Source organism: Pelodiscus sinensis, chromosome 1 (genome assembly GCF_052426305.1).
Source record: "Pelodiscus sinensis isolate ZL-2025 chromosome 1, ASM5242630v1, whole genome shotgun sequence".
Taxonomy (NCBI): domain Eukaryota; kingdom Metazoa; phylum Chordata; order Testudines; family Trionychidae; genus Pelodiscus; species Pelodiscus sinensis.
In genome coordinates, this window is record NC_143052.1 from 102013032 (window position 1) to 102027078 (window position 14047).

Below are 14047 nucleotides of genomic sequence, written 5' to 3' on the forward strand. Positions count from 1 at the left end.
AGCTTGGAAAATATATAAGGAGGGATACAATAAAGGTCTTTAAAATCATCAAACCTGTGGAAAAAGTGAATAACGACGTGTGATTTACCCCTTAATGCCATCTACATGTTTAGTCAGTCTTTAAAGTGCTACCAGACTATTTGTTGTTTTTGAAGTTTGTAGTAGCTGCAAATTTTGTCACCTCACTATTTACCCCATTTATAAATTTAACAGTGCTGGTCCAAATTCAAATCCCAGCAGCACAACATTCATTGCTACTCTACCCCTCCCCCCCATCTCTTAAGTACCGGGCAATGTTTTCATACTTGAATGACCAGTCTTTTGTTATTCTTAATCACCCGCCTCTCTCTTTTTATAACAAACTCCCTGCCCAAAAGGCAAATAGGCAAGCAGCTCAGTCTCTTTTTCATTGAAGAACTGTATCCAGGGCATGCAGCTTTAAGCAGACCTCAAGTATGAAATCCAGGGGTTTAAACTTTGGGGAGGGAGGGCTAATACCTCATAGCACCCCTTAAATTGCACCCTTAATAAACAGAGGTGGATTAAGGGTTTGTGGGTCATTGGCCTATAGCAAGTGGGGCCTCTCTGCCTTGCCCCCCCCCATGCTCCTGCTATGGAAATGGGGTCAAGGCATGGGGGCTTACCCTTCTCTCTGGCAGAACACAGGTCAGGTGGAGTGGGGCAAACCCTCACACCCCAGCCCCACTCCCAGGCAGGAGCCCCAGGTGGGTGGACCAGTCAGGGCATTCCCATTTTTCTGGGGTCCCCCAACTGACCAGGGCCCTTGGTCATAGACCACATTGGCTCAGGAGTTAATCCATCACTGGGTATAACTGTTGCTCAGGGGTGTGGTTTGCCACACTCCTGCGTGATGTAGTTATACCAATATACAGGGCTCGCCAGCTGCATGGTTCTGCACTCTGTGCATATCGTTCTGCGCATGCGCAAATAGCTCCGCTCCAGCTCTTCCGGGGTGTAATCTACTCGCCACAGGGGAGTAGATTACACTATTTGTCGAGCCCTGCCAATATAGATCTGTAGTGTAGACCTGGCTTGAATCTGCTCTTTTGACAGAATACCACTTTTGTGAAATTTAACAACCACTTTACTATAATCACAAGATACCATCTACATCTATACAGGGCTATCCCTGGGGTCCCAGGGCAAAGGGCAACCCTGCCCAGGCCCTGCTCCATCTGTGTTCCACCCCTGCCCTGCTTCACCCTATCCCAAAGCTCTGTCCCTGCTCCGTCACTTCCTGATCCCATGGCACCCCTTGCCTGAAGCCTCCTCTCCCAAGCAACGCAAGCCAGGGGTTTACCAGGGACCTGGCTCAGAACAGCAGCGGGAGCCCCCCCGCATTCACCACAGTGGTGGAGTAACCCAGCAACAAGATCTGCTCCGCCATGCCCTGCATTTCCCAGCCTCCTGTGCTCAGCTTCTGTGTGGCAAGGAGAAGCAGAATGCCCTGGGGCTGGGACTCCACTTGCCACTGCCACAGTGAAGCAGAGCACAGCAGGCTGGGAGGTGGGTGGCAGAGCGGAGTGCCCTGGTTGCTGAGTGCCTTTGGCTCCTGCCACCGATCATGCAATTTAGGTGACCTGGATTTCAACAAGGGATGTGAACAGATAGCGGTTAACTGGTGCTGGGAGCAGCCCTCCACTCACGGCCTGTGGTGGGCAGAGGGCTGCCCTAGCACTGGGGTTGGGAGCTGGTGGCAGCAGCCCCACCCTATGGACTGGGAGCTTGTGGTGGTAGCCCCAGCAGCTGGGAGTAGGCAGCCAGCATCTTAGTGCAGGGGTGGGGAACCTCAGGCCTGGGGGGCCTCTGGATCTGGCCCCTGAGGCTCAAGCACCCCACTACAGCATAGGGGAGCCCACACTGGCACTTCAGTCTCTCTCCCCACTGCCAGGCAAGAGCATACAGAATCTACTAGCCTGGGCTCCTCTAGCCGCTGGTGCGCAAGGGAAATGTGGGGAGTGTCTCCCTGCTTCTCAGTCAGGGGCCACTTGCCTCCCACTTGTGTGTAGGCCCCCTACTAATTTTTCTGTGGGTCAGCAGCCTCCAGCCCCAAAAATGTTCCTCGCCCTTGCCTTTGTGGGAACTTCCCTCGGCTCGGGGCTCCAGCTGGCCTGAAGTGGTCCCCCGCCACATTGTCAATTATCCCGTTACCTGATTAACTGGAATTTTAAATCCCCAGTTTCAGCCTCGCCCCTAGGAAAAACTTGACCCGCTCTTTGCGGCCAAAGATACACGGGCACATCCTCATAAACACAACTTGTTCTTTTTCAAAAGTGGCGACTCTTTCCAACGTGCTGCCAACTTCCCGAAGATGAGCTAAAGACTGCGGCCTGCGCCCCCTCAATGGCTCCTCTCAGCCTCTGTGCCAGGCACGCCGGGCGCTTAGGGAGGGGCGGCGGGCAGCCGGAGAAGCAGCCTCCGGCGCTCTTGTGGCGGGAGCCTGAGGCCAGCCTGGGAGCTGTTCGCTGCGCTGCCCGGGGAGCGGCGCAGCCAGGCAGGGGAGGGCAGAACAGGTACGTGCCGGGCGCCTCCCTGCTTCGCGGCGGCCGGGCTCAGGGCGGCCCCTTCCAGACCCCGCCTCCCCGCAGCGACTAAACAGCGGCGCCGGGGGCCGCGTGGGGCCGCCCTCGGCGTGTGGGCGGCTGTGAAGCCCGGGCTCCCTAGCGGCGCCGCGAGGGGCAGGATGGCTGCGCCCCGGGGCCGCTTTCAGTTTCGTTTCCCGGCGGGAGGGGCAGCCCGGTAACTCGGCGGGGCGGCGGCGGGGCGGAGCTGCGTGCCGCGGGCAAGGGGGGCCCGGCGGGGCCGGAGCTGCTCGGGATGGCCCGTCCCGCGCTGGCCGCCCAGGCGCTGCAGGCGCTGTGCTCCGCCGGCGGCTCCCTGGAGCAGGGCGAGTTGCTGCGGCGGCTGCCGGGCCTGGACCGCCTGTTGCTGGCGGAGCCGGAGCGCTTCACGGTGGTGACCCGGCCGGGGCCTTGCTCGCCCGGCGGCCCGCCCGGGGAGCAGCGGGTGGTGGTGGCCACCAGCACGGTGCGGCTGTGCCCGGAGCACGGCGCGCCCGGAGCGGGCTGCAGGGGCCAGTGCGGCCAGCTCCACGTCTGCCGCTACTTCCTGTACGGCAATTGCCGCTACCAGCGCACCAGGTGAGCTGGGGCCGCCGCGGGGTTCTGGGGTCCCCCCCGGCCATTGCCCTCCCCTCCGCTGGGGCGAGCCTGGATGCAACCCCCCTCCCCCGGCCATTGCCCTCCCCCTCCGCTGGGGCGAGCCAGGATGCAACCCCCCTCCCCCGGCCATTGCCCTCCCCCTCCGCTGGGGCGAGCCTGGATGCGATCCCCCCCTCCCCCGGCCATTGCCCTCCCCCTCCGCTGGGGCGAGCCTGGATGCACCCCCCCCTCCCCCGGCCATTGCCCTCCCCCTCCGCTGGGGCGAGCCTGGATGCAGCCCCCCTCCCGGCCATTGCCCTCCCCCTCCGCTGGGGCGAGCCTGAATGCACCCCCCCCTCCCCCGGCCATTGCCCTCCCCTCCGCTGGGGCGAGCCTGAATGCACCCCCCCCCTCCCCCGGCCATTGCCCTCCCCCTCCGCTGGGGCGAGTCTGAATGCAGCCCCCCTCCCCCGGCCATTGCCCTCCCCCTCCGCTGGGGCGAGTCTGAATGCAGCCCCCCTCCCCCGGCCATTGCCCTCCCCTCCGCTGGGGCGAGTCTGAATGCAGCCCCCCTCCCCCGGCCATTGCCCTCCCCCTCCGCTGGGGCGAGTCTGAATGCAGCCCCCCTCCCCCGGCCATTGCCCTCCCCCTCCGCTGGGGCGAGCCAGGATGCAACCCCCCTCCCCCAGCCATTGCCCTCCCCTCCGCTGGGGCGATCCCCCCACGAACCCGGCCATTGCCCTCCCTTCAGCTGGGGTGAGCTTGGGTTTACCCCCCTTCCCCAACCCGAAGTGGGATGGGTCCCCTTCCCGGGGGGGGGGGGGGGGAGAGAGTGAGCTGTGTCAGTGGTTTGGTGCCGCCCAAACTGTTTAAGGGGGCTGCCCTTCTGCTGTGGAAAAACTTCTCAGGATTGTTCAGTCAGGTTAGCGCAACCGGCATCAGCTCAGGGGTACGTGTTTATCGCATCCCGCTTTGTATATTTCAGTGTGTCTCAAAATACGAGGCACTTACCCCTGGATTAATTTAGAGGGTGCATACAAAAGGCTAGTCTGGTGCCTACAAGATGTGGACACGAAGATGGGAGAGGCCTTGAGATCTCAAAAGGCCTGAGTGGAAAGGAATGCGCAGCTGGTTTTGTTCTGATTGTGGGGCTTGACTTGCAAGAGTTTAGCAAACCTTGAATTGATCATTGTTACTTCCCCAGGGGATAATTATTCCATGGCATGAGGATATCTTCCTTCTGGCCTGGAATACTCATTTTTTTTTCTTCCCTGTGTCTGTATTTTTTTTAATTAAAAGAAGACTCTCTTCATAACTTTGATAGTTCATGGACAAAAGATACTTCCATGGAGTTAAAAATTAAAAAGCTCTTTGTTTTGGTAAATCTTATCACCTTGGTTGCACTGGTTCTGTCTGGCTTTCCAGTGTGTGCTTTTTTTTTTTTTTTTTTTTTTTTAAATCTCCCAGTGTTAGGTTTTTTTTTTTTTTTCATTATTATGGTAAGATTTGCTTAAGTACAGGCTCCATTTAGGGTCTAGCAATAGCTGTTCAGCTTATATTTAAAAAAATAGATTTTAGGTGGTTAATGATCTTACATTTTGAATGGGTTTGTTTCATTCCAGAGACAAAGCCAGTCGATTCCCCCAGTATCTTCCTCTTGAGTAAGCAACTGTTTACTCTGTAGCCTTGTCTCCAGCGTTCCCTGTAAGCTGATGCTTGGGTGGCTGTCTAACAGCGATGCAGGTGCCACCCAACTGATTAGCTGAGCACCCACGGCTGCTCAGAGTGGATAGCATGTGTTTCCATTTGGTGGTGCACATCTGCACATTCCTCAGTGAACATAACAAAATTTATTCCACCGAAGGATGGCAAAACTTGGAAGGAATCTAGCTTGTTTCCATTTACTAGGAAATCCAGGCAGCGATGCTGGCCCGATGGAAGTTTAACCATTAACAGGAACTTAAAGCATCATCTTAACGGTTAACTGAATAAACTCTTACATCCCTAATCTATGGTTAGTGTGTGAAGCAGGCTTTTAAGCTTCTATAGCAGTGGTTCTCAACCAAGGATATGTGTATCCCTGGAGGGTCTTTCAAGTACATCAACTCATCTAGATCTTTGCCTACCTTTGCTACAGACTATGTAAAAAGCGCTGAGTCAGTGCAAACAAAATCTCATAGGCAATGAGAAATTCAAATACAGTATTTATATTCCAATAGACTTATTTTATTTATAATATATGGAGATATATCATCTCATAGACCTGGAAGGGACCTTGAGAGGTCTGCGAGTCCAGTCCCTTGCCCTCACAGAGGTACCAAATACCATCCCTGACAGATTTGCCCCAGATCCCTAAATGACCCCCTCAAGGATTGAGCTCCCAACCCTGGGTTTGAGCAGGCCAATGCTCAAACCACTGAGCTAGCCCTCACCCTTATAATTATACTAAAAAATTTACCTGGTGTTGCTCAGGTCCTTAACTTAAAATTAATCATTGATTTTTTTAAAAATAAAATGAAAATGCACACGCTTCATTTAAATTGTTGCTCTGGGATGAGGAGAGAGATGATGGATTCAGTATGCAGGCTACACTGGTGAGAGAGGACAATCCCAGCCCTCTCTCATTGCAGCAGTTTGGGGCCGGATGAGAATTGCCTTTCCATAGCTGCTGCAGCTCCAGCGGCCATACCCGGGGGAGCGGTGCATGTCCCCCAGCAGGGACAGTTCATCTGTCCCCTTTGCTCTACAGCTAGAGTGAGCAATTCAGCAAACTGTGCACTTCATTTTCCCTGATGAAGGGGGAATGTCCAGCAATGTCTCTGAGCAAATCAGGGGGGCTTCAGCCCCCTTCCTGCCTGCCATTTCTAAAGGGTGCATGGGGGATGGGAGGGCAGTCCCAGACAGGGGGAGGAGGGGGAAGGTGGAGTGCCCCCAGGCAGATCCTTTCATCTGCCTGGTGATTCTGTCTCTTTTCTCTTTGCTGTATGAGAAGCAATCCCATTTCAGGCACATCTTGTTTTCCTGGCATAACCAAACCCTGACCTGGCAGTACTAAAAATAGCATCGCGGGTGGCCTCTGCTCCAATCCCGACACGCAGTCCCGCCGCTGGGGCTGGAGTTGCAGGGGCTTCTGGGGCTGGACCACAGTACTAAAAATAGCACTGCAGCCCCAGCTCCAGCCTCTGCGAACTGCTTTCCTCAAAGGCAGATGGTGAGGGAAGGGGCAGGGGGAGAACTAAGGGGGGAGGGGGAGGAGAGAAAGGGACTTGTGCTGAGGGGAGAGGAAGGGGCCAGGCAGGAGAAGAAAGGGGCAGGCATCAAAGGGCAGGGTAGAGGAGAGACACGTGTGGGGCCAAGAAGAGGCAATGAGGAAAAGGGCCGGGAGGGGAGGGGGAGAGATGATGTCAGTGGGAGTGGGAGAAGGGAGGGGACAGGGTGATGCTGGGAGAGGGGAGGGACAATGGGGGCAAGAGGGAGGAAGAGGAGAGCAGAGGAGTGGGTGCTGGGAGAAGATGGGGTTGAAAGGAACGGTGGGCATGAAGAAGGCAGGGGATGGAGCAAGTCATGTGTGAGGGTGCAGAGGGGTGTGAGGAGAACTGGGGCAGAGGGTGGTGAGGGGGTGGGCCCTAGGGAGAAAGAGGGCAAGGAGGCAGGGGCAGTGAGGGAAGGGGGAGAAACCAGAAAGGTGCAGATGCCAGGGATTGTGGGGGGTGAAGCAGGAGGGAAGGGACAGGCGACAGAGGAGAGAGACAGGGCAGGTGTTAGGAGAGGGAATAGGAAGGGGTAGCTCCAGATGATCAGAGTGGGGCTAGAGGAGGAGTGGGTACACGGGGAAGAGAAGGATGGGTGTGGGGGTCAAGGATAGTGATAGAAATGTAGCCGTGTTAGTCTGGGGTAGTGAAGCAAAATGCAGGACAATGTAGCACTTTAAAGACTAACAAGATGGTTTATTAGATGATGAGCTTTCGTGGGCCAGACCCACTTCCTCAGATCAAATAAAAAAGGATGGGGAAGAGGAAGGAGCAGGACCTCAAAGGGCTGAGGGAAGTGAAAAGAGTAGGAGCCAGGATAGCAGAGGAGTGTGAGGGGTGGGGGGCAGCAGCAAGCACCAGGGGAGCAGATGGTATGAGGGGAGGGTGGGAGAAATGACAGCAGAGGGAAAAGGAAGAGGTTTATAAGATATTTATTAATAACGTGGATGCCACAGTGGTGCACACCTGAACAAATGCATATGAACTCAATACTGGTGCACAAAATAAAATTCATTCCACTAATGGGAGGAAAATCTTAGAGGGAACACTTCCCCCAGACTCTCTCCCGAGTTAATGCAATGCAAGTTGGGTTAATGCAATTGTGGAATAGTTGCATGAGGGTTTTGTGGGGAGCCAACACATCCCTGTTGGTAGGAGGAGTTCCTAGAGAGGTCACATGACACCCTTTACTTCTGGTCATGTGTCCATCTTGACTCTGGGAGTACTATCTCCAGGGGTGGGACTTCTTATGGCAGGGGCTGTGGTTAATGAGGGTCAGGGAGTGTGGCTAACATGTCCCTAATTTTGGTTTAGAAAATATGGTCGTCATGCCTATGGATCATGGTGGCTTAAATCACCCTGTCTCTCAATTTGCATTCCTGATCAACTCCAGAAGAGCTATCTTCTCCCTCCTCCCACACTCAGTTCTTGTGCTCTGATCTTGACTATCGAAACTTGTTCTGTAAGTTGGCTGGAGCCAGGTGGTAAAAATTTCGCAGCTAATATAGTTCAGTCACCATCTCTTGTCACCATTTGGTAAATATTTAAGTTTTTTTTGTATTGTGAACCATTGTGTACTTCCTGCTTGCTTTTCCTTACAACTTCCCTTTTAATTTAAGCAGTACGTTTTTACAGTAAACATTCCCAAAACCAAGTCAACATATGGTACTCATGAAGTGTTACAGAATAGCTCCATTTCTACAATACACCACCCTGGTAGGAGGTCATTTTTAAAGGTGTTTGCTTACACCTCCATCTAGGGATGTACTAGTGTAGTCAGTTAACTGATAAGCAAAAGTCCTCCCCTCCCCCCGGCCAGTAAAGTTTTTTAGCAGCTTGGCTCAGTTCCAGCTCACACAGGGTATGGGAACTCAGACATTCCCCCTCCCTGGACACAGGCTGCTGCCATCCCATACTGCTGCCTCTGTAACAGAGGCAGCAGCACAGGGCGACGGGGAGCAGGTTTTTAAACTGGCTCCCCTTGTGGACCAGTTCCTGCCTTGCATCCCGTGCTGATGCTTGATAGAAGCAGCAGTGCAAAGTGGCCCGGGGCTCCTCAGGAATGGGTCTGGAGCGCATTGGCTGCCGGCCCTCCTCCTGGCGACTGTTGAATAGTCGAATAACCAATAAGAATTCACTTGACTATTCACAGGGCTTGACAAATAATGCAGTCTATTCACCCGCGGCGAGTAGATTGCAATCCAGAAGAGCCGGGTTCGGGTGACCTGTGCATGCGCAAAACGATCTGCGTATGTGCAGAACGCCGGACAGCGCGGCTGGCGAGCCCTGACTATTCAGTTAACCGATATTTAACATCCTTACCTCCATCTATACTAGTTCAAACAATTTATCTTAGTGATTCAGGCTCACTCTTTTGTTTAACCTTGAGAATTTAAGATCTATCTGCAATGTTACCTAAAGACCTTGACAGCTGAAGCATAGTGTGAATGTAGAGTGCATTTTAGTCCATTAAGGAGAAATAAATGTTGCTAACACAATATAATTGTCTACTCTATAGACAACACCTTATTTAAAATGTGAAGGCTTTTGTTTTGTTTTGTTTTTTTTGTTGCAACCATGAGGGCTAGCATCTTGATATCGTTGTGGGGAGGGCGTGGAGGACATGAGCACAAACATGAAGAAATTTAAAAGTAATCTTCAGTTATATCGTTCACCATAACCCCTTAGAGGCAATCTTCTTAAAATCATAGAAAGCCACAAAGACTAATGTATCATATAAATGATTTATTTGTATAAACGTTTTGAATGTTTATACGGCTCAAGTTTAGTACTGCATTAGTGTTAGGAGAGCTAGAAATATAAACCATTATTCCTGCTTTAGAGTATAACTGTGATGTAATCGAAAGGGCATAGATACCAATGTTGTTGTGCTGCTGTAATTACTGAATAACTTGGAAGCAGTAAATTAAGAATGCTATGATGAGTGTACCTACCTGATTACATAGTAATTACTCTGTAATGATGATAGTCATGTAATTACTCTGTAAAGAGACATTATTGATTTCGCTCCCCCCCCCCCCAGACCAGCAAACTTGGCGTCGTTGATAAACTGGTAAATGTAACATATATCCAGTACTGAAAAGCTGATTAAGTATCCTTATTTATGTCTGGTTTTGTTGTTTTGTAGGAAGGAATGCAAGTTTGTTCATAATTTTCGGTCAGAGCATAACCTCCGTGTCTTAAAAACACATGGGCTTGAAAACTTAAATGATGATGAGTTGTGTCAGCTCCTGCTTCAGAATGATTCTTCGCTCTTACCTGAGGTGAGAACTACTGTAGCAATATACTACTCCCTTTACAGTTAGGAATATTGGGCGAGGGGGAGGGAAGGAATAGTGGTATTGGCTAAAACCAGGCATTGCATTGGCAAAAACTGTGGTGATGAGGGCAGTGCAGGTATGTAGGCCCTTATCCTGCAACACATGATTGCAATTAACTTTATTATTGAAAGTAATTTTCACTGAAGTAAAATCAAGCATGTGCAGAAGTGTTTGCAGGATCAGGGTCTGGCTTTGTACCCATTTTCTTCATAGCTCTAGTGCTGCACTTCATCATTGACCTGCATCACCCCTGCTGGTCTAACTTTATTTTTTTAATGTATATTGCAGACCAGATTGAAGTATATCAATAGAGCTTTATTGGAAATTGAGTCTGGGATATTAGGAGTGTTACAGTTTAAGACTGAAGAGCATTAGCAGAGCTAGATTGTAGAAGCTAGCTTTTCGTGAGTCCCAGGTTCATTCAGAATAAAACATTAAATCCCAAACACATGGGGCTAGTGCAGGGGTGGGCAATAACTTTTGACCAGGGGCCACTTCAGAATTTTTGAAGTGGCCCCAGGCCGCCAGAAGGAGTGGGGCCTCAGGTGAAAGTGGCGGAGTCAGGACACTTCCGTGCTTCCCCACCTACAGACCTGGATTGGTCTGTGCGTGGGGGAGCATGTGAAGTCTTTGCCCCTGCACCGCCCCAGAGAGAACCGCCAGCTGTTCAGAACAGATGGTGGTTCCCTCTAGGCGCCCGTGCCCCTGTCGGCGGGAGGAGACTTCGCGTGCTCCCCCTGTCCCTTCCCCAGACCCTGACTGACTTTGGAGTGGGGGAGCACGCGAAGTCTCTCGCTCTCTGCCCCTGCCCTGCAAGGGAGCACCGTCCTTAGTACCAGCTGAGCAGCAACTGGTGGTTGACTTTAAGTGCCGAGCCCCTTGCAGGGCGGGAGGAGACTTTGCATGCTCCCCCTCCCCCTAAGCCTTAATTGGCATGGGAGCCGGGGGGGGGGGGGGGGGGGAGGAGGTGCGCGAAGTCTCCTCCTGGCCTGCCAGGAATGCATGGTGCTTCTAAGCACCGCAAACTCCTTGTAGGGCGAGAGAAGAATTTGCGCGTGCTTCTCCCCCACCCTCAGGCCCTGTTTGGCCTGGAGGCAGGAAGGAGCGCACAAAGTCTCTCGCTTCCTGCCCTCTAGGGTTGACTAAGCGCCATGTGCTCCCCTGTCCCTAAGCCCCGATGGATCTGCGGGCCGGGGAGTGGCAGTGCCTCTGCAGGCCAGATCAACCTGCTTGGCTGGCCGGATCCGCCCCACGGAGGCACTTTTGCCTACCCTGGGCTAGTGGCTTTCAAGTAACTAGACATGCAAATTTTGCAGCTTTTGAATCTTTTAATAATGTCCTAATGTATTTATATAATATCTTTATTGACTTTCTATAAACCTTTCTGGTCTTCATTATTTACTTTTCCATAGTATAGATTGGTAGTACTGGGTGTTACCTGTTTAGAAGGATTAACAAAAGAAAAACTCAAATGCTCTCAACTTGCATGACTAGACTCTACAAGGAAATTTCAAAATCTATCTTCTTAAAACACTAAAGATGAGTCATAAAGTACAGCAAAACTAGCAACTTAGAGTTGAGGTTCCTACAGCACCATCAACTCAACCATACCAAATTCATGCAAGTTAGAGTAAAATTCCATTTACTGTCACCAAAGTGGGCCTGAATGTGTTTGATGCAGATGTCTGGGTCTGCCCAAAAGACCATTCAGTACCAAATGTGCCAAACCTACAGCCTGTGGATGTATATAGGGTTACCAAATGGTTTAAAAAAAATACTGGACACACTTGATCTCAGATGGGAGAGCAGGGGGGACCGGCCAGAGGGAAGCAGGGCTGGCCAGAAGGGGGTCGGGGGGAGTGGGGCTGGCCGAGGTGGATCAGGCCATCTGGGAGCAGGGCTGGCCCAGGCGCACACAGATCCCGGGGTGCTGCCCATTCCGCGCATGACCCCGGCGGGGCACATGGGTGAGTCCGGTCCTGGGGATTCCATCCCACCCTGGCCCTGCCCCCCTCTCCTCCTCTCCTCTCCTCTCTACTGTATAGTTGCGTACTGCCTGGCTGGTAGACGTGCTCATGCGGTGTGAGCGTGTCTACCAGCCAGGCAGTATGCAATTACATACTGATACTCTTGATGATAATAAAAACTTAATTAGAAAATATCGGACATTTATATGTCTGGTATCTTCTCAATTTGTTTCCTGGACAGAAAGCTCAAATACTGGACTGTCCAGTTAAAAACCAGACACCTGGCAACCCTAGCTGTACATAGCCCAGCAGAGCGTTTGAAAGGCCCACAGCGTGCTTCAACATGATCTACTAATACCTGATTCATTAGCGTTTTTTCATGTTTACGTCATTTTAGTGTATAAATAAGCAATCTAAATACATGCAAAACAAGCTAAACTTAAAATATAAATCATTGCAGGTGACTTTAAATCTTATTAAAATATGTAGAGTCTGTTTTGTGCACGAGATATTATGTTTAGGTTTACATGGCTCTCCTGTATAATAATTTGGGCACTGTTCTAAGCATTAGCAGTGGTGCTGCAAAACCCTTACCAATTTCTTCATGGCTGCTGTTTTTGTTTTGAGCGTGCATGACAGGGTGAGGAACCTCAGGGCTGAGGGTCCCGGTTTGGCTTCTTTTTTTTTTTTGCTTCTCACTTGTGTGCGGCCCCCAACTGATTTTTCTGTGGGTCGGTGACCCCTGACCCAAAAAAAATTCCCCACCCCTGCTGCATGAAGAAGAAAGTGGTTAAAACTACATTTGTTTTGTTTTTTTCCCCCCTCTTTCCCAGGTATGCATGCACTATAACAAAGGTGATGGACCCTATGGGTCTTGTACCTTCAAGAAGATCTGCACCAAACTTCATCTCTGCCAGTACTTCTTGCAGGGAGAGTGCAGATTTGGCAGCAACTGCAAGCGATCACATGACATTTTAAATCTGGAATGCTATGAAAAACTGGAGAGGCGGGGAATGAGCCCGGATCTGATTGCTAAACTGCCTACTATCTTCAGGAATATGTATGACATCAAAAATCGCACCTCTTCACTGTGCAAAGGTAAAACATTTTACCTTTTTCAGATGATTAAGAAAGGAGGTGACTTAGCGAGCATAACATGAGTACAGATCTCTGCTAAATAAGCAGGGCTTGACAAACGGCGCAAAATCACTCGCCAGCCCCGTACTGCTCATGCGCAAGACCCACATTGCGCACGCGCGTGCCGCCGGTGAACGGGGCGCACTGCTGAAATCTATTCGCCATGGGTGAGCAGATTCTATAGTTTGTCGAGCCCTGTAAATAAAGGTAACTGAAATTGAGACTTGACTCTAGTTCTTATTAGTGACCTTTGCTCCCAGGACACTGGGCAGGGCTGCCAATTTTGGTTGAATGTATTCCTAGAAGGTTTTATCACATGACCTAATCTTAAATTCCTGGAGACATCAAGATAATCCTGGAGGGCTGGCAACCCTATCACCATGGGAAGACCCTTGTCTCTTTTTATAAGCATCCCACTAGTCAATAATTGAGGCAGAGAGAGGTTTCCGAAGAATAAAACAATTGTGATGCAAGAGCCTTGATCCTAGGGCAGAATCATAGACGAGTAGAATTGGAAGAGGCCTCAGGAGGTCATCTAGTCCAACTCGCTTCAAAGCAGGACCAACTAATTAATCTGTCAAGGATTTGTCAAGCCAGGCCTTAAGTAGAATGATCTCCAGGAAATTAGGACCATCACAAACTTCACCAACTTTCCACTCCAAGTGCAAAGTGTATTTCTCTGACTTTTCCTTTTCTAACATAACCACAGTGTGACAGATCTATCTAACTCTATTAAAACAAAAAAGACACACAGTGCCAAAACAAGATACTCTATTGCATGTGCTTCCAGGCCCATATGCAGGAGGGTGCAAAGGATGCAAACACGCCTCCTCATGGTCCTTCGTGGTCTGCCATGGGGTCGATTTTGGCTGGTCTGGGAAAAGCAGAGGTGGCATGCTGCCATTCTCCTTCCTGCATGCTCTGGCTGGCTGGGGGAAAGCACAGGCAGTGTGCTCCCATCTTCCTTCCCCTGAGCTCTGGCTGGCTGGGGGAAAGCAGAGGCAACACGCTGCCAGCCTCCTTCTCCCATGCTCTGGCCAGCCAGGGGAAGCCTGGGACCAATTTCTCCCCTTCCTCCCCCAGGAGAGAGGCTCTGGGTGGGGCTCGGCCGTGGGGGAGGAAGGGGAGCGCCCACAGCTCACATCCCCAACAGAAATTCCTGTGTACGGGCCTAGCTTCCCTCTCTGGGG

General features: G+C 51.4%; 1 protein-coding gene across 2 annotated transcripts in view; it reads left to right on the top strand.

The window, feature by feature from the left end:
* The first annotated feature begins 2638 nt into the window (after positions 1–2638).
* LOC102461209 (protein mono-ADP-ribosyltransferase PARP12) overlaps positions 2639–14047 on the top strand; it is a 36480-nt gene continuing 25071 nt past the window's right edge. The window contains exons 1-4 of one of the 2 annotated variants that reach the window (XM_075939347.2): positions 2639–3161; positions 7727–7948; positions 9561–9696; positions 12554–12818. In XM_075939347.2, coding sequence (XP_075795462.1) covers positions 2839–3161; positions 7727–7948; positions 9561–9696; positions 12554–12818 — 946 coding nt within the window. In that variant the 5' untranslated portion in view covers positions 2639–2838. The remainder of the gene's footprint in view (positions 3162–7726; positions 7949–9560; positions 9697–12553; positions 12819–14047) is intronic. The other variant, XM_075939357.2, reaches the window with a different exon arrangement.